Here is a 19,984-nt window from a genome sequence, read left to right on the forward strand (position 1 = left end):
CATAACGATGGCAGATTTACTCGTTTTGGAGGAATACGCGCGTGTCAGATGTGAGCGCGTTTTCAGAGACCGCAGGGATCTCCAGATTGCTGGGTTTCCAAATTTGGTTGGAGCAATTGATTGCACTCATGTGCGTCTGAAGGCACCATCCATAAATGATTACGCATTCATCAATCGCAAAAACTACCACTCTATAAATTTACAGGTGATTTGTGATGCCAAGCTATCACTTTTAAACGTGGTGGCCAGGTGGCCGGGGGACACACACGATTCTTTTATTTTTCAAAACAGCTGTGTTGGCGCGCGGCTGCAGGAGGGGGCACTGCAGAGCCAAACTCATCTCCGTTACCCTCTTCCACACAGCGGTTTTATGAGCTCCTGTGATCCCACTCTTCAGACTGCCAAAAAGCACATCCTTATTTTGCGCCACCTCGAATGTCAGGATGTCGATCTCCATCTCTGAAAAGTTTCGTTTTTTGCCAGTAACTCTTCTCTCCATGTTTGACCTTAGTGGGCGAGGCCTCCGAACCAGGAATATTTAAGGGCGTAACATGTTAATGACGATCGAATTCAGCCGCCGCATTTATCAAGACCCGAACATTCGTACGCTGGGATTGGTCAGATACGAATGTTTCATGAATCACACGTGGATCCTATCGTACGACCAATTCTGCGCTCAGATCTGCGCCTGTTTTCACGCAAGATTGATAAATGAGGGCTATTGTGTTTAGAGGTTGTCCGTCCATCTGTCCTATTCTCGTGAATGTGATATGTCAACGGCACCTTGAGGGACTTTCTTTCAAATTTAGTATAAACTTTCACTTGGACTCCAGGATAACCGATTTGATTTTGGTAGTCAAAGGTCAAAGTTCAAGGTCACAGTGACCTCATGTTCTTTTGAATGCGATACATCAGAAAATGTCCAAAGGGAATTTCATTACATCCAAAAAAGGTTCACTTGGATTCAAGGATGAACTGATTCGAATATGGTGGTCTAAGGTCAAAGGTTAAGGTCACTGTGACCTCACAAAACACATATTTGGCCATAACTCAAGAATTCATATGCTAATAATGACACAGTTTAACACTAATATGAAAAATGATGAAGTGATGAATGATGAAAGCACTCTCAGCTGCTGTAATAGACTGACTTTGATTCTTTCCCTGTAGAGTGGTTCAGAAGCACATTGACTCTTCAGGATGACCCTTGTAAGAAATACTATGAAGTCCTCATGGTCAACCCTGTTCTGCTGGTACCCCCAACCAAGGTAGGTCACTCTGCCGTGTGGTGGTAGGTATTTTGAGTACCTGCTTGGGCTATTTATTGCTTTGTGTCAAAAACTTGACATAATAATGGCATTACTATTAATTCTCATTCTCAAGGCATCACTACGTAAAAGAACCAAAATGTTGCACTGCTGTAATAAGAGTCATGTAAATTGGTTTCCATTCAACACTCAAGTCCTCCTAAACTTCAGTACTGAGTTAGATTTTAAACATCCCTCTCTGTTTAGGCGATCTCAGTTACCATCACAACCTTCATCACAGAGCCACTGAAGCACTTTGGCCAGGGGATCAGTGAATTTCTTCGAGCCCTACTCAAAGATCTACCAGTTACCCTGCAGATCCCAGTTCTCCTCACAGTCGTTCTCTCCATTGTGGTAAGGACCCTCATTAAATACTCACTGACATATTAATAACACAAAATATCAGACAGTGTTTCTCTATGCTGGTATATTTATATTTACTCCTCTACAGGTAGTCTTGTATGCAAGTGTGCAGGCAGTCTTCCAGCATGGCATCACTGCACCTCTGCGACGTCCTCGAAGGGATCCAGGGCCTCCGGAGCTTGAGCCGCATCAGCCTCAGCTCCAGAGGATCGAGGGTCGCGACCGCTTTGAAGAAGGGGACGCGCCACAGCAAGCCCCAAGGCACCAAGCCCCAAGGCACCAAGCCAATGAAGGCAGGTTAGGCAGGAATCACGTTCGTCAGAGGGCCCCCAAAAGACCCGAGGAAAAGCGAGTAGAGACACTCCTACCTGTCTATAGTGAGGATGAGACGGATGCTGCACGGCGCGAAGGAGGATCCGAGGCCGAGCAGAATCTCTCCGCTGACTCAGATTCAGAAAACCAGCTGAAGACACAAGAGGAACCGGCAGGAGCGAGCGCTAGCAGTGTTGCTCCGAAAACATCCCAAGCAAAAACTAAACCCACTGAGTCAGATTCATCTCAATCAAAGGCTAAACATCTGAAAGTGAAAAAGGATCGTTCTCAGGATGAACCGAGCAGAGACAATGCAGCACTCAGACCTCAGCCTGCAGGAGGGCAGCCTTCACAGACTGACGTTCCAGTGAGTTCTTTTTGAAATACATGAAAAGTAAATCCAATTTATCTTAATGTCAGACTTAAGACATATCAGCGCTTCTTAACTGTGATGAAAACTTTAAAGTACCCTGTTTATTGTCTTTAATGCTTCAGCATTACGAATGCACAAACAGGATGGTGGATATTCACATGCTTCACAAATTGGTAAATAAGTATTTAATAACTAGATCATATTTTTATTTGGGTATTTGGCAAGTGTTTTTATTTTTTTAGCTGTTGAGTTTGTCTTGTTCTTCTGAAGGTGTTCAGCCAGTAACCCGTTAAACAAATTATAAGTGCAGTGGATTTCAGTTGGGATGCGATGGCATACTTGCTGTTGTCTGAGCTTGATAATGACCAAAATCTCATGAAATCATTTAAATATATATGGTATATTAATTACCAAATTGTTCTGCTCTATAACCAGAATTATTTTTCTATTTTCCTCTCATGAGTATAGTAGATGATTATTTATGTGACATTTGTGAACAATTGATATTGAATTCCACTGCAGTAGTAAGTAGTTGTAGTAGTAGTTAGTTTGTGAATTTCTATCACCATTTGAGGACTTGTTGCAGCGAATAATAAAAAATTGGGACTTGTAGCATGCAACTAAGTGTCAGGCAATGGATGTCATACTTTGGTTAATGGATGTTTTATATGCTGCCACAAGGCATTTTTATTTCAGTATATAAACATTTTTGTGTAATATATTCCTCATTTATCCTCCCCCTCACTGCAGGGCCAGGAAGCCTCAGCTGAAGACAGGACCTCCTCTCTCTCACTGACACACATCGAAACTGTCGGAGTTCCTGTTCAGGAGACAAATCCAGCACCAGCACCAGCACCAGAGTAGACAGCTGCTACATCAACAGCGTCATTGGTGTGTGGTGACAGACATTGCTGAATTGTACATCAGCAAGATTTTAAAGGCAGCCCAATGTGGAACCACCACTGACTTAATCTTGTTGCCGTGTAGTCACCTGAATGTGCCCCTCTGTTTGATGAATCTGTTCTACATTTGATGATGATTTTGGCTGATTTTTATTTCCTCAGTCAGAGAGAGCACAGAGTTTAGTCAACTGCACAGCAGCCAGACTAAAACCAGGGCCAGGGAAACAGAAAGCAGATACAGTTTTGTTTACTTGATCTGGTGTTTTGGTGTGTTTTATCCATGGGCAGGAATCAAGATCGCATAGAACTCGATTTCCTAGATTCAATGTAATGATAAAAGACCAAGTAAAACTTGGTAGCACAATGAAGACAGTGTTTCAACTTTTGAAGTTTAGATATATATTTGGGTTTTGTAATTTAAAAGGGATAGTAGTATTTCTTCTTTGCTGTTTTGTTACAATAAGCCATTTTTGTGGTGATTGATTGTCTATCAGCTTTGCTGAGCAGCAGATACCTCCTTTCATTTTCTATGAAAAAGGACAAACTGCTTGTACAAAGCATTACGGGATGTATGTACATCTGGCAGAATATGCATACGCATAATGCTAATTTTACAGTATTTTCCATTTTGCTCACAATTCATTATTTAATTTATTATATGAGAAACACTACAATGGTGACCTTTGTAGAAATCAGATATCATGAATGTCCAGCTTTTGGTTTAATGGAGGATAGATCTTTCTCTGATCACAAATCATCATCATATATGTATCAATGTGTTATTATGATATCATACTGAAACTCGCACCCTGGTGAATACAAGGAAGATACAGCATAGACACTGCCTGAAAAGAGTTTTTTTTTTTTCTTTTTTCATGTATCAGTCATGTGTGAGTAAGAGTGCTGGCAGTTTATAGCAACACAATGCATGTCAGTGTTGCTAATTTTCTGTTATTGATATGAAAACAGGCTGAACCCAGGTTATAGCCAGTTCACAGCAACTTTAACATTTGACCTTTCAGTATTCGTGTCCGCTCTGACAGTCAGTAGGTGACGAGAGATTCTGTAGTTTCCAAAAAAGTAGGTTTTTAGCTCAAAGAAAATCATTAATCACTGCATGGGAACCATGTTTCGATTTGATCCACCGCTCTCACTCTGTTTACTGCAAACCCAAGATAGTGACAGTATGAAAATCACGTCGCCGTACAGAGAAGCAGCAGCTTGAAAGAAGTAGACATCTCAAAGAAGCGGTGGATAGGATAATGAAAAACATCTGCAAACGATGAGGTCCATAATGCCAGGCAGGCCAATAATGCCAATAAGAAATTAAATAATTAAATTTACACTGCTTTCATTTTTAATCTGAGACATCTGTGAGAATTTTATGTTCATTTTTGCCATATTTGTTTAAGATAAAAAATGGACCCTGTTTGTATGAAAAAAAAATCTTTAAATTCTCTTTGCAATACAAAATAAATCTGAAAGACAAACAGCTGTGTGTGTGGTGGAGTCCTGCAGTTTTCAGTACCAGTGATGGGCTCACAATTTCAGAACAGGACATCTGTTATCTTGTAAAACGTGTTTTGATGTCTAATAATGCAGCATGTTTAACGGCCACAGCCGTCAAACATGTATCCACATACCTCATTCCAAATTTAAGCATACCCTCAAGACACTCGACAACCTCTTTCACTGTTTATTTATTTTACAGGCACAACACAAAGACAAAGAAGTAGACTGGAAGTGTCGACACAGTGTCAAGCATGGAGAGACATTCAAGCGTAGCTAAATACCATTAACTTCAGGTAATTAATTGATATGGGGAAAATGCTGCTTTTTTATTCTTGTAATGTGATTATAGGCTTTTGAGTCATCCTTTGAGTGCTCCTCTTCATGGTTGGTAAACTTGAAGTGTTTTATTCTGTCAGATTCTGTGATGGCAAAAATACACCTGAATGCAACATTTGGTCAGGCCACAGGCTGCATGTCTACTAAACAAAACCTCAAAGTTGATGTTGATTTCTTTTAGAGCTATGTGGCTGTCAACTTTAATCAAGGAGCCCGAAACAGATCTGAGGAGGGGCTCTGTTCTGGTTTTGTTCTTGGACAGATCAAAATGTGATGACAGCTGATAAACCATAGCTACACAGTCCTCATGAAACAAATATTAGATTTTTTGAGTGTAAAAATTCATGTTGAATAATAACCAAGTTTTTTTTTTTTTCAAACTTTTCCTTTGATTTTTGCTTACAAACTATTTTTCAGGAACATTGTGGACAGGGCTGTGGATAGGTCATGTCATGGAGGGTGGGGTAGTCCTGAGGTCATCTGTGTATTTGGGAATTGGAGTGGGAGTTTGCACACATTCCACAATTAAAAGCAAGCACTTACTGGATATGTTGCAAGCTATTTCCAGTATTTTTTTAAGATAATTTTATTTATTTAACGACTACTTTTAGGCCAAGGAAAACAAAAAAAGTTTCCTCAACAGAATTTCAGTCTTGGCAGTGTGAAGATCATTTTGAAACAGGATTTATATTTTAATGCAGTAAGGGGAAATTTAGAGTATTATTGAAACAAAATAATAAACATTTAAAAGCTGAATAATAAGTTCCAGATTTGGTTCAACAGCCATTCTCTTAAGTAAAGCATTTTATTTGAATATTTTTGTGATGTTGGCCCATTTCAGTCCTACAGTGACCCCTGGAGGACCTCGGGCCGTAGATTGGACACCTGTGCGCCTCCTGACACTAATTTCCTGATTGGCTGAGAGGAGGTTGCGTGGTCACACAGAAAGTCCAGCAGAAGCGAATCCCCTCTGCGGGAAGTGTCTCTCTGTCAACCTGAGAACAACCGCAGTCGATTAACTCCTGCGTCCACGTGGATAATCAACCATGGAATTATTAGCTCGATATCTGGACAGGAGCAATTCAATTAGGTAAGTGTTTTTTTTTTAAGTAGTAGTTGTTCAAAATTAGCTTAGAGGTAAAATGTCAACATTTTTAGTTAACTCCTCTGAAGAGTTCTGTCTCTGGAGTATAACTAACTAGACGTAAAATATGTTCGCGGCTGAAACACCAAATATTTAGATGTAAAAAATGAGCTTAAATCCATTTGCATTATTGTTGTCTCACATTAGAACAACAACAGACGTTATTTATTACTTAATACAAGTTCCCGACGGGACCAGGCAACTATAATTCAGCTGTAAAATAGCTGTAAATGTGTATTTCAACAGAAACCCTTAAAGTAAAATGGAAGGCTAGAGATTTGCTCGGTGTCAGGGAGAGTCTGTGGGCGACATACTGTTGGGAAAATATTGAAAGTGGACTCCCAGTGAGCTAACCTTGGACTTAAAACCCAGGCAGCTCCATGAATGCAGTCAGTGTCCTCAGTACATGGAGTTCTTCCTGTAAGAGATGGCCAGTCTGGTCCACTGCGCTGAAAAGCACGACTATTGCTCAAGTAAATTATCATCAAATAACTGCTCTCTCTCTCTTTCACTTCTGCTCCCCCCCCCTTAGTGCTATATGCTGGCCTCTTCATCAGCTAAAAGACTCTGTTCTCAGGTGCCCACAGCACCAGGCCAGACACAGGTTGTTGTTTTTCCCATCTGTGTCCCAGCTCCTGCATTGACGTTGCCCCTTTTTGTTTCAGCTCTGTCATGACTCAAGATGTTATCAAGGAGGAGAACCTGAGAGATGACCTGAGGTACTACTTCATGAGCCCGTGTGAGAAGTACAGGGCCCGACAGCAAATACCCTGGAAACTGGGTGTGCAGATCCTGAAGATTGTCATGATCACCACACAAGTATGTACAGTGGGATTAATGTAGATTACCACAGACATGGAGAGCAGAACCACCCAGAAAAACACTTCCTTGTTGTTTCAGTAGTGGAGAAAGTGCAGCAAAACAACAGAAAAACTACTCAGAACAATTACTTCATATTCATATTCTACTTGAAGTAAAAATACTACTTCAAAGGTTACTAGTAAGGAAAGCCATTGCTGTATGTGAGCTTTAAAATGTAGACAGGCAAAAGTCCAAATCAGTGTATGTTGGGAAATTGGAAACTGCTCAATGTAGCAAAAACTTTCAAGAAGCAACAACCACAGACGGCTAAAGACCGAACATTTCTGGCTTTAGAGGAATATTGTGGAAAAAAATTACTGGTATTGTACAAATACTAATTCCAGAAGCAGAAATAAATGTACTAAATTACCTCCACCCTTGATTATTACTGTAAGAATTTACATGAAATATAAATGTTCCTTCTTCCTCTTGTTTCCTCCGTAGCTCATCCTGTTCGGCCTCAACAACCAGCTGGTGGTGTCCTATAAGGAGGAGAACACCATAGCCCTCAAAAACCTTTTCCTGAAGGACTACAGCGGGGTGGACGAGGACGACTACTGTGTTGCTGTCTACACCCAATATGATGTTAAGGACAGCCTGTTTTATGTCCTGGATCAGGCAAGTTCATCTTCCTCATCTTACATGCTTACGCTTCATGCCTTTGTTTTTTCTACTGCTGTCGCAAAAATGAAAAGTAGTAGTTGTAATGTCCTGTGGGATGGGGAAAGATTCCCATGTTGACAACTTACAAGCGTTTGCATCATTGGACAGGTCGAGACGGTTGTCTGATTTTCAGAATTGTTGTGTGGTGGTTAAAAATACTGTGCATTGACCGTGAGTTTGATTATCTAAACGGCTGACTCTTGCTGAAGTGATGCATCACAGTTCTCCAGTCCTACTTACGACTCGGATGTTGACATGAACAGATTTACTAGTTGGAAACATTTAGGAAAACTCTGTTAAGAGATGAACGCATCCTTATTCTTCAGGGTAAGTTTGAATTTAAATGCTGTAGGTTTGACTGCGCATATTTGTGCTTGAGTTGAGATTGACCTTTTCCTTAGGTTAATGGGGTTGTTTCATACTTTGCTACTGTTGAAATGAAAATACAGCACCTTCAAAAAATGTAAAATTAACCCGATTTTAGATTTTAAAATGTATATACATACATTTTATAATCGTTGTAGGTCTGTGTTACATGATCATTGAGCTTACAAGGTGATATATATATTTTTTTTCTCTTTATTTTCATGGAGTCCATATACATGCGCACTTGTGGTTATGATTACGTTTTTGCAATATCCTGGTATAATGCATGTAAACACCTTATCATGGTCTTAAAAACATGGATAAGCTCTTATCCCTGAAGACACCTGCACACAGAAGATCAGAAACCTGGATACTGTTTTGAACATGTAAACATGTGAATGAATGAATGAATAACCAGCTCTCTCATGTTCCATGTAAACGCCTTATCCTGAAAATAATCAAAACCAGCATAAGATAAAACTGGGAAGCTAATGCTCATATTATAAATGTACTCTGTGTGATTTTAAACTTCTGGAAATCCTGGGAAACATGCTGGTACTTAATGTTAAACAACTTGGCTTTGTGTTTGTGTGTGATATGGCAGTCTGCATTCTCTTATGACGTTGTATAAATCACGCAGGGACAGTGTGTTTTACCTGAGGCCTGTGATATTTACAGTACAGCCAGTTGGGCCGGCTCTCTACGGGTCCCATCAGTTACGCTGAGGATGAAGACGGCGAACTGCTGCCTCTCATCATCTGTAAAGAGTACTACAAGAGAGGCAGCGTGGAGCCCTCAGACGAGGTCTACGACATAGACGCCCAGCTGGAGAGAGGTGAGAGGCAACAATGACATGTAGTCACCTGCAAGATGCCAAAAGCAAGTTAAAAGAGGCCATTAACATTTAAGTGCCTTATCTATACAGTCTACAAACCACATTTTTCTATTTTTCATTATATCGCTGAGGAGCTGTTCAGTATGCATTTATATCACAAGTATTGCTCCTATTGCAAATCACTGCATTAAATTAAATTGAATATTAAAATATGTTTACCAGAAATATAAAATGAAAGGTCTTAGGTGCAAAATACATGCTTTCAATAACAGTCCTGTCGTTGTTTTCTCACTCTGTCCATCTCTTTCTCAGTTTGTATGTCACATGATCCAAAGACTGCAAACCTGTGGAGAACCCAAAATTCATCATTTTTTGATCTGGACTTTTACAGGTATACAGTGCAGCTTCTGTTTAACATACAATACCTTCTTTTTCTACTGTACATTAAAATCACCTATTCAATCCACCCCTTCCTTTTTTTTTTCAGGCTGGTCGACATCAAAATAACCTTCCAGCTGAAGGGAATCAACCTACAGACCGTGCGCTCGCGGGAGTTACCTGACTGCTACTCGTTCTTTGTCACGGTACAGTTCATCCTTTCAGCTATTATCTCTTATTATAAACTGACATGAGCAGGTTTAACACTTTAATACTTTCCATCATGGAGAGACACAGCTTTGAGAATCTTTGAGACTGATAAAGACCACAGATATATACATATATATTTAATTCAGCTACATTGTTTTGCTAGTTTACTTTCCTTTTCCCTAGATAACATTTGACAACCAGTGTCACAGTGGAAAGGTGAAAATATTCCTGGACATAGACGCTCAGAGCAGCACGTGTACGGACTGGAAGATATCTGGGACGGGTAAGGTTGTGTAAGGAGTTGTGTAACCAAGTGGAGAAATGTAAATAACTCATAAATCATTAACCACAAGACTTAAATTTAAACATATCAAAAGATTACCAGATTATGAAGAGCTGTTTGTTTTTTCTCACTATTAAGTGCAAATACATATTTGTAATATTTACACATTACTCTTAAGTATAAAGTTTCAAGGGTTATATGTGATTGGTCATACTTCTTTATGATTATCTGTCATTTAAGAAAAAAAAAAAAGAAAAAAGTATGTTCACCCGATCACCTCCTTTGTTTTTTTTTTAATAAGGTGGAAACATTTGAAAAGGTGAAAACAAATACAAATAACTACATTTTACTCCAGTTTCAAGGCCTGATATTGCTGACTGTCAGTGAGGCGTTTGCTTTCAAACTTGTAGCTATCTGTAATGAATGTTGGGAGTTATGTAAGAGATAAACCGTCTCTCACACACACACACACACACACACACACACACACACACACACACACACACACACGTTTATCTGTTTCAGCTCAGAAGAACACGCACTATCTTCTGATGTTTGATGGCTTCGTCATTCTGGTTTGCCTCACATCAGCTGTGCTGTGCACCCGCTCCATCGTACTGGCTGTGAGGCTACTCCAGGTCAGCAGTTCAGCCCCTGCTCACACTCTTCCATATCATACAGAACATTTTTTGGTTCCTCCTCCTCTACTTTTTGGCTTATATTTCTTAATTATTTTCCGGTTGTTCAAAACCTTTACAGTCTTTCTCACTTTCTTCTTCCAAAGCTAAATGTCAATATAAGCACAATTAATTCAAATTCTCATTATTACAGCATCTAATATACCTCATGTAGATATGGATCTGTTATTCTTGTGTTTGGGCAACAACCAGAAGGATTTTTGTTACTGGTAAAATAATGTTGTTTGTCTAGAATTTACCATTTAGCCATCAGCTGATATATATGTACATCTTTTTCTTTGAGAGGCTCTGAATTTGCATCGTTATATATTCAGAGATTCTCCCGATTCTTCCATGAGAACTACAATCGTAAAGTGTGTGAGGACGATCAGAGGGAGTTTCTGAACGGCTGGTATGTGCTGGTCATTGTCAGCGACCTCTTGGCCATAGTTGGATCCATACTGAAGATGGAAATACAAGCAAAGGTAAAATTAATCATGTTCTTCCGTCCATAGAGATAAGCTTACTGTTATCTTCTGTACAAAGGCAACTGAGATATAATACTGCATGGCAAATGTCAAATAAATGTAACAGAAGAGAGATGTAAAGGTCCTTGTGTGTACTTTATTTTTTAAGTTCATTTAAGTTAAATAATCAGAGACAATTGGCTAAGACATCGGAGGGTATCGTCAGGCAAAAAAGAAATTAATTGAAATCAAAGTTTCAAGCAGTCAGCATCATCTTGATTTTACAACCTTTTATTTATGAAGCAGTTGAGAAATAAAGTGCTGTTAAATTATGCCCTCAGTGTCTGGTGGCCTTTTGGAGCGAAAAGACTTAATGCAGACACTGTAAAGTTTATTTTAACCTGTCTGCCCTTTTCATGGCCACCATGTTGAGTGTTTACCCCAAGCTTGACAGAGATGGAAATAAACTCTTCCCTCATACACTCCAGCCCCTGGCTGAGGCTTTTGTTTAAGAGTAAAACGTTTAGCTTGCTGTTGTGTCAAAAAATAAGTAAAATAATGGCAGATACTGCTTGAAAAAAATAGATTATTTTTTTTATTAAAGAAAAGGCTGATATGAGAATTCAATGAACAAGGTATTTCCTTCTGAAATCTAGTGATAGAGGGCAAGTTGTCCCTATTAAGAAAAAATGATTTAACATGGTAGATTTACAACAAAATAGTTAATGATTGATAGGATGTTCCTGTGTTGCAGTTCCACGTTGTACTTTAAGCCCTAATAAAATGATCCACACTCAGTTTACAACAAAGAGGGTACCAATTAAAATCAAATCATACTTAAAGTGAACTCTCTCCTGTAGAGTCTGACCAGTTACGATGTGTGCAGTATCTTCCTGGGAACATCTACGTTAATGGTGTGGGTTGGTGTTATCAGGTACCTGGGATACTTCCAGAAATACAACGTGAGTCTGAATATCAACCCTTTTTTTTTTTTTTTTAAACAAGGTACAGGGGCCTTTTCTTGCACTCATATCCAAGACATTTAGCAAAAGAGAGTGTATTGTTTATATTAACATTTTACACTTCATTTGGGATTTGAAATGCACAATATCTGATTTACAGGCTCTAACCCCAATCAAATGTCTTCAACTTTTTTTTTTTTTTTCATGATTTGGTCACGAGTGAACAATTAGTTTTCACATCCTTCTACTTTCTGCATACTTCCTGTGTTTCTGCTGTAGGTGCTGATTTTAACCATGAAAGCAGCCTTCCCCAAGGTTCTGCGTTTCTGCTGCTGTGCCGGCATGATCTACCTCGGCTACACCTTCTGCGGGTGGATTGTACTGGGCCCGTATCATGAAAAGGTAACAGACAAACTGGTTTGAGGGAGAGTAGAGGCAGTGGGGACCTCAAGATTAAATTAAAGACGCGAGTTTATGGGATAATCGTTAATCATTAGGATTAGGGAAATCCCAAATATGTGCATGTGTAAATTGTTATGGACAGTGGAAATTAGGGGAACTATTTGCTCTCTTTTCAGTGACATCGCCCCTGCTTGTTCCTGTAGAACTGCTGAGACCACAAAAATAAAGTCGCATTAGGGAACTCCCAGACATGCACGTGTGTAAATGTGTAAATTGGCAGTGATTGAACAGTTTAAAAAAAATAAAAAATAAAAAAATCTGTGCTGAGATTGCAGTGATTCACACTGGGAAATAATTGAATTTGTGAATTCTGAGAATGTAATGTTCATCATAGTGAAAGATGCAGGTGTTCTGCACCAAGTTTCAGTCACAGTTCAGCTATAAAACAAAACTTACCAAGCTTTCTCCTGTGGTTATGTAGCTTTTGAATTGCAGTTTCAGCATTATAACCTGCAACTAAGAAAAACTGCAAAAACAGCCTTCGTCTTGAGAAACTTCAGGTCAATGGCCTTTTGCCTGTTTAAACACTGTGTAGGTGCACAGTTTCGTCACTAGGTGTCAGTGTATGTTCGCCCAGTAATCCTCTGTCTTAAGTGACAGCAGCTCTCTGTGCTTTACTGCCAGCCACCAATTCTTAAACTGGGACATACGTTTTTGCCACATTCATGCGTGTGCACACACTCACAGCCTTGCCTCTGTTTAATAGTAGCAGAAGTGTGTTTTTGTTGTTGTTGTTGTTTTTGTTTTTTTGGATATTAAGATAATATGAATAGGATAATAAGAAGAGGAAAGGGAGGAGAGATATGAGGGATCCCTGGGCTCGAACAGGGGATGCTGCAATTTCATGGCCAACCTCTTAAACCCCTAGACTCTTGAAAAGTGGTTGTAGTAGCAAAGGTTTTGTGTATGCTCTGAAAACAAAGTAAATATATTTTAATTGCAATTGTAGGACATTTGGACAGGCGAGGACCACAGCGTCAGTTCAGGAGAGATGGTCTTAACTCCTTGGATAGCATGTGCCATCAGAGAAAATATGTGTGTGTTTAGCTGTCCTCGCCCGTTAAGATAAATTATTTACGGAAGTCCGAGCAGCAGTAGGCGTCTAAACAAGACAGAGCTCATACTGCTGGAGAGACAGATGTGAGATAGACTGAGATCAGCCGCCATGGGCCAAGTGAAGCCTCACTGACCAGATGGAAATTTGTTGACAGTCTGAAAATGATTAGGAGAAACTACTTGAAATAAGTTGTGGACTGATAAGTGTGTTTGTGGGGTCAAAGTTAATCTCATGTATGATAACACTTTTACATAATCACCTGTCATCAGCAGAAGTGAAAGTGATTTGACATGCGGTGCTGCTATGCTTGCAGCCGAAGTAAAGCGGTTGCGTTCACAATGCTGTTGTCTTCTGAGACTCGGTCAAGATATTTACATTTTGGTCGCAGGGGGAGTCCCCTGTAGAGTGCTGTCAGCCCTTCCAGGATCCTCTGTGTATTTACTGAGGGAATAAACAGAGGATGTTGTAGGACCTGCCATCCCACACGTCTTCAAGTGCTGTGCCCTGAATCCATACTCTCACAGTGGGATGTTGTTTTTAGATAATATCACAAACTGGGGAATTTGGCTTCTTTCATAACATTTGCGACTGGTTATCAACATCTCCCTTTCAGTCATCTGTCTCTTTGTTTGCCTTTCTGTCTTTATCAGTCCACCTCTATCAACCATCCTGCTTCAGTCTTCTACACCTCCTGTTCCCTCTGAGTTAGACGCTTATTGGAAAAAATTATACAACATATAAGCACAAGTTTTGCATGTCTCATGTCAGCACTAGTAATATAATTAATAATCTGAAATAAGTCACTTTCTCGTGTTAAGCTACAGGATATCGCCTATGGCTCCACACCCTGTCTTAATGCTTCACATCTGTTTTGACTTGTTACTAGATCAGAAACGATTATGCATTTACTTACAGCCAATCAGTAACTATTTTGATAGTTGATAGTCATTTTTCAAGCAAAAATTTCAAACATCATTTAGTTCCAGATTCTCATTTGTCAGGTTTTTCTCTGTTTCGGCTTATAAATATCTTTTTAGGTTTTACTGTTTTTTGTGTGTTTAGGTTTGTTAAGTTGTGTCTTGTTTGTTTTTATCTATTTTATTATTACCTTCCTTATTTTATAGTTTTTCTATGATCATTTTTAATTCACATAAAGTGTCTTTGAGTAGCCTGAAAAGTGCCCTATAAATAAAATGCATTATTATTATTATTATTGTTAGTAGTAGTAGTAGTAGTAGTAGGCTTTTGAAAATTGTAATGAGCATTTTGTTTTTATTTTTTATTATTTTCTGGCATTTTATAGGCCAAATTATTAATTAGAAATGTTTAACTTTGCTTATAACATTTGTAACTTTCATATAATCCAGTCTAATGTCCCTTGTTCCATGTGTCCTAGTTTGAGGGGCTGAGTCGTGTGGCGGAGTGTCTGTTCTCCCTGTTGAACGGTGACGACATGTTCACCACGTTCGCCCAGCTGAAGGACAAAAACACGCTGGTGTGGATCTTCAGTCGGGCGTACCTCTACTCCTTCATCTCCCTGTTCATTTACATGGTGCTGTCGCTCTTCATCGCCCTCATCACAGACGCCTACGAGACCATCAAGGTACTTGTTTGTTAGCTCAGTCTGAGTGACGTGAGAGCTGTGGACACTATGTGAATTCAGCTTTTAAATCTTCTTATGCCATTAAAGGCAACTCATTAACATTTCACAAATCTCTGGGAAGACATGAAAATATCAGTGACGTCTTTGTACCATAAACGTCACCAAAAACCTTTTCGAGAATACATCTAACTTATCCACTGTGAAATACGTCTTTATAAAAAAAAAAAACTGTTATGAAAAAGATACTGTCATGTACTTTCCAATACACTGTTTTTTAATTGTTGCATTTATATATATTTGTTTTTACTAACAGAACTACCAGAGGGATGGGTTCCCGTTGACAGACTTGCAGAAGTTCCTGAGAGAGCAGAAAGATTTTCCTGTTGTAGAGGAGAACAGTCAGACAGACGTTCACGTCAGACAGTCTCTGCTCTGTTGCTGCCAACGGTATGACAGTGTCCACAGTAATGTTGATACTGTGATGATAATTAACTTTTATTCTCAAGCTCTGTTCACACACAGACACGCACACACACACACAGACATGCACACCTGGGAGCTGCACTAAACAAACATGACTTCTCATCACTGAAACAGGAGTGGTGTAATTGTTTAAATGCTTTGCTCAAGGGCAATGTGTTAGAGGCGGGTTCTCTTTTTTTCAACCATCTCTTATAGACTTCAGCTGAGGGGGTTTGTTAAGATTTTTCTAAAAGAAATAGTTCTGGGTTTTGTTTTGTTTTTTCATTTTTGTGGCATCTTGGTTGCTATATGATCATTGCTGTAGTATTTTTGCACTGCACTTAACCAGAAAATCAGTCATGTCAAACAAACAGAACGGGCAGCAGTATGTTGTCTTATTTGATTGAGTTTGCACTCTTTAATTATCAAGGTCACGTTTTCTGCTGTTTGCTCAAAACAAACATTTGCTGCTGTCAATGTGAGAAGCATCCATCTTATTGACTATTGAACTTTGGTGAGAAAGATGTACCACTAAGTTATAATAACATTTAAGAAGCATATATACAGTGTACTTTGATTATTGATCTGTCACCATTACAAGGGAACAAACAAGGAATACAGAATATTACATTATCATGGTCATACATACACAAAAGTCTCACATATACTGTAACATTCACAGTTTTAGAACTGGGTTTGCATTGCTTACGCTTTGTTGCTACAGTAAGACATATGCCTATATGTCTCTATATGTCCCTGTTTTCTGCTCATTCCTTTTCTATGAGCCAATCTCTATCATCAGCAGGCAGCACACTGCAGTGGAGTTTCCTCCACGCTTTGGTTTGGCTCGCTCTGAATGCGGTCTGAGCGCAATGAAATTAGTGGTGGGAGCTATGCAGACACACCCAGTGATGGGCTGATTACAGAGAAACAGAGGGTGTACACTGTGGCACTGTTCACCCCCCAACCCTGAGCTAGGGTGGTTAGCTGGGCAGAGTTATTTGATTTGAGGGCGATGGGTGAAAGTATAACTCCAGTTGTCTTTAATGTGGTGTACAGTGAAGTTTAGTGTGTGTGTGGGGTTTTGTTTCATGCAGGACTGCATTCTCTCTTTCTTCATCACTTGCTTACCCTTCTTTTGTAATCAGATGCCATTTCTTACAATAATTTCCTAATATGCCAGTGTAATGAATTGCATTTTATCACACTTTTATTTCACCATGTCCATTTTGAAGCCACAGTGTAAAGTTTATGCATCACTTGGAGCTTGTTGAAAAGCCATTGCTTCCTCCTTAACTGTTTGTTTCTACCAAACTGAGAGGTTTCAAAGTGGCACTTCACTAGACTGCGGTTTCTTACTTTTACTTTTGGCTCAGCATTATTAAAGCTTCATGGAATGTTTTATATGCTTTTAATATATTATTCAATTTCCCTGTTTTTGATCAATTAAGCTTATGTTCAGGAAAAGGCCTAACTGTAAACAGACAGGAGGCTTGGTTTCTGTAGCCATCGCCGTTCGTCTACTTCAAAATGATCAGACCATTTTATGACTGAGTGCAAAAAGATGTCGTTTATCCCAGAAAAGCAACAGCTGTTGTTTTTCTGAGATAAACAATTTTGTACAGTGTTTGCCATCAAACCAATATTTTCTGCTAGCCTGAGCCTCAAATGTTTGTACACACTGTAAAAATTATTTGGGCGACACATAATTGGTGGAAAAGAACTGAGTTCATCAGCGATGGAAAGGTTTACTTTGCTGCATATATTATGTAAGTGCCGAATGAAATATTGTGGCTCAGACAATCGTTTCTTCCCTTTCAGGGCTTTTCCGTCACTATTGTTTTACCAGACATTGACACTTGCACTCTGCGGTCTTTTCCTGCAGGTTTCACAGCCGTTTTTCTATCGCAGAGACACCCAGGGTTCCTGCTCTGGATGTCTTAAGTGTTAAAGGAAGTGTAGTCTCAGTTACAGAGCCATTATGAAATAATGTGTAATTGTGCAAAACTGGCAACTAAATATGCATTGTCTCTGTGTAAATGAACATAAAAGTGCCAGTGGCCTTTTAGATTTGGCTGCCTTTTTGTCATTAGGAGTACTCTTGTCAAGTTACAGATGGTGCAATTACAGCCATTTGCAGCCTCTGACCTGACTAAATGTCGTATTTATGTGTATCATTGTCTTGCTGTGCTCAGAAAAATTAGATCAGTGTTCTGCTCAAACACTTCAGTGTCTTACAGGATGAAATTTCATCTGCTTACAATGAGCCTCTCTTATCATGTTTGGAAAGCAAGTTGAGGAGTTAGTCACTCTCCGTTTGGATTTAAAACTATTTCCTATTTGGAACCAATATATCAAGGTTGTCTGTTTGGATGAATGTATTCTGTGTCAGTAGTTACATGTATGAAACTTCATAGTGAATTGACAAGTATTGTAAAGATTTTACATGACACTTTGTACCTGTTTTTAAAGCGATTTGACAAAGGGAGCAGTAAAGCTGTGCCTGGAAGCAATGTATAAATACAGTAAGGCCTAAAGCTGGTGCAGTTTTGCTTTCCAAGAGAGTAAATGGACACAACTTTATTGCTCTCTTTGAAATACATTCACATCCTCAAACGGCTGCAGCAAATTGCGGAACAGAGAGTCTGGGAATTGGTTTGTGAGAGCTGAAGCAGACACAACTGCAAAATGCTGCATCTGGCAGATCATAAAAGATGAAGGAAAAATGTGTAATTTGTTTACAGATTTGATGTAACAGGGACATAATTAGCTGTTTCTCCTGGGTGCAAACAGTCAAACACAAGAAAGTGTTCAAGATGCAAGGCTATCATTTTCCTAGTGCTTGGTTTGGGGATTTTATTCTCAGAAAGGGTACGCCTGAAATCCCAACCTTGCCATCCCTATGTTGTCTACCTTTGTGTAAGAGGCCAAGCCTTCACGCAGGTGGAGGCCCCAGAGAATAAGGAGGAGGACTTGTGCTGGTTTGAATTGTGGGAACTGACTGTGATAATCTTTGTAGGAGGTTAGCTCAACACAAACACTTTAATACTGTAGCAAAGAGTTTAGAGAAACCTCACTAGTCTGAACAAGCAAATGTGAGTCTTGCTGAATCTTGAATTCTTGTGCCCTTTGTAATGAGTTGGATGTGACATTGTAACACAAAATGACTCGGACACAGTCTGAGATAGTAGTTTCACATTGAACCTGGTGTAGTTGGGGGGGTGACATCAGCTTCTGTGTATTGAGCCATGTTTGAAACAAAATCTGGTGAAAGCCGTTGGATTTTTACTCGTTATTAAAACTGCAATGATTAGTCGACTAGTTGATCAACAGAAAATCATTAATCGATATTCAATCATTCATTTTTCAAGCAAAAATTCCCAACATTTGCGTACAGTTTCTCAAATTGCTGTTGTCACATCTCACAGTAAATGGAATATCTTTAGCTCTTAAGATATACTTACAAACCAAGTTTTCAAGGGCTTTAATGTTTTGAATACAGATCAGTATCCCTGATGTGTGAGATATTTGATTAGGCATCTTTATGAGTGAAAATATTTCTTTATCAGTATATGGGGGTGTTGATGAGACATTGGTGGCGTCATGCCTCTTTTTTTCGATCATGTCTTTGCAGAGTTCCAGAAAATGATGATGTCATACTGATCAGTTGACAACTGTCCCACCTCCAGATGAGACGATTCAGGGAGCAGGAGCATGAGGGGGAGGAAGATGCTGGGAACAGGACTTCACGCATATGATGTAGACTTCAGATGCTTCCGCTGAAGAATCCTGGAGCGTGTATTTCCAGGAGTAAAAAGTGCAATATGAAATGCTGGAAACTGGAACTCAAGTTCAAGAGTTGGAACTGGGAGCAAGGCAAAAAGGTTTCACATGTTATTTAACAGTATCTGTTGGAGTTCAGGATACTGATGAGTTTACTGGGCCTTATTTAGGCATGCATATGCGCTAGTTGCCAAAGAGCTGGATTCGGTGTTGATTTGCACTTGATTATTTCTGCAAACACCGGGTCTATGCAACATCATGCAGTGCTAGAGGAAATGTATTTGTCAAATGTTGTAGTAAAGAGTGCAATAAAGCCAATGTTTGTTTTACATTACATTACATATATCAAATGTTAGATTACGTTTCTCGTTTTTTCTGCAAGTGTGCACATTGAGCTTTGAGTTACACAGCAAGTAACAAGTAAGTGGTCAAAGCTGTGGATTAATCCCATTATTTCCATGATCAATGTCTTACCAGCAGTGATGGGAACTTGATATAAAATAAGAACAACGTTTCAGTACAACAAATCTCTCGTGTGCTCAGAAAAATATTAGGTGCTCCAAAGATTTCTCTAAATTTCATAACATGTTCGCAGATGGGCTGAGATTGAGAAAGAGGGGAGTTTTAAATGACTACACCAGCACCAGAGCATGAGTCACGGTAATC

General features: G+C 39.4%; 2 protein-coding genes across 3 annotated transcripts in view; both read left to right on the forward strand.

Annotated features, from left to right (window-relative positions):
• Nucleotides 1-4,747, forward strand: part of clcc1 (chloride channel CLIC-like 1) — an 8,974-nt gene extending 4,227 nt beyond the window's left edge. Inside the window, exons 7-11 of one of the 2 annotated variants that reach the window (XM_023400059.2) lie at nt 1,171-1,268; nt 1,515-1,661; nt 1,759-2,349; nt 2,478-2,528; nt 3,106-4,747. In XM_023400059.2, coding sequence (XP_023255827.1) covers nt 1,171-1,268; nt 1,515-1,661; nt 1,759-2,349; nt 2,478-2,528; nt 3,106-3,219 — 1,001 coding nt within the window. In that variant the 3' untranslated portion in view covers nt 3,220-4,747. The remainder of the gene's footprint in view (nt 1-1,170; nt 1,269-1,514; nt 1,662-1,758; nt 2,350-2,477; nt 2,529-3,105) is intronic. The other variant, XM_023400060.2, reaches the window with a different exon arrangement.
• Nucleotides 4,748-6,036: 1,289 nt separating this feature from the next.
• Nucleotides 6,037-19,668, forward strand: mcoln2 (mucolipin TRP cation channel 2). The gene is made up of 14 exons (XM_023400061.2): nt 6,037-6,195; nt 6,915-7,068; nt 7,555-7,728; nt 8,818-8,974; nt 9,287-9,365; nt 9,462-9,558; nt 9,746-9,845; nt 10,371-10,483; nt 10,858-11,007; nt 11,850-11,951; nt 12,231-12,353; nt 14,867-15,073; nt 15,387-15,520; nt 19,170-19,668. The coding sequence occupies exons 1-14, from the start codon at nt 6,152-6,154 to the stop codon at nt 19,204-19,206; spliced, it is 1,671 nt and encodes a 556-aa protein (XP_023255829.1). The 5' UTR covers nt 6,037-6,151; the 3' UTR covers nt 19,207-19,668.
• The last annotated feature ends 316 nt before the right edge of the window (nt 19,669-19,984 follow it).

This window comes from Seriola lalandi, unplaced genomic scaffold, assembly GCF_002814215.2.
Source record: "Seriola lalandi dorsalis isolate HSWRI2012SDOR001 ecotype SW California unplaced genomic scaffold, Sedor1 jcf7180002052130, whole genome shotgun sequence".
Taxonomy (NCBI): Eukaryota; Metazoa; Chordata; class Actinopteri; order Carangiformes; family Carangidae; genus Seriola; species Seriola lalandi.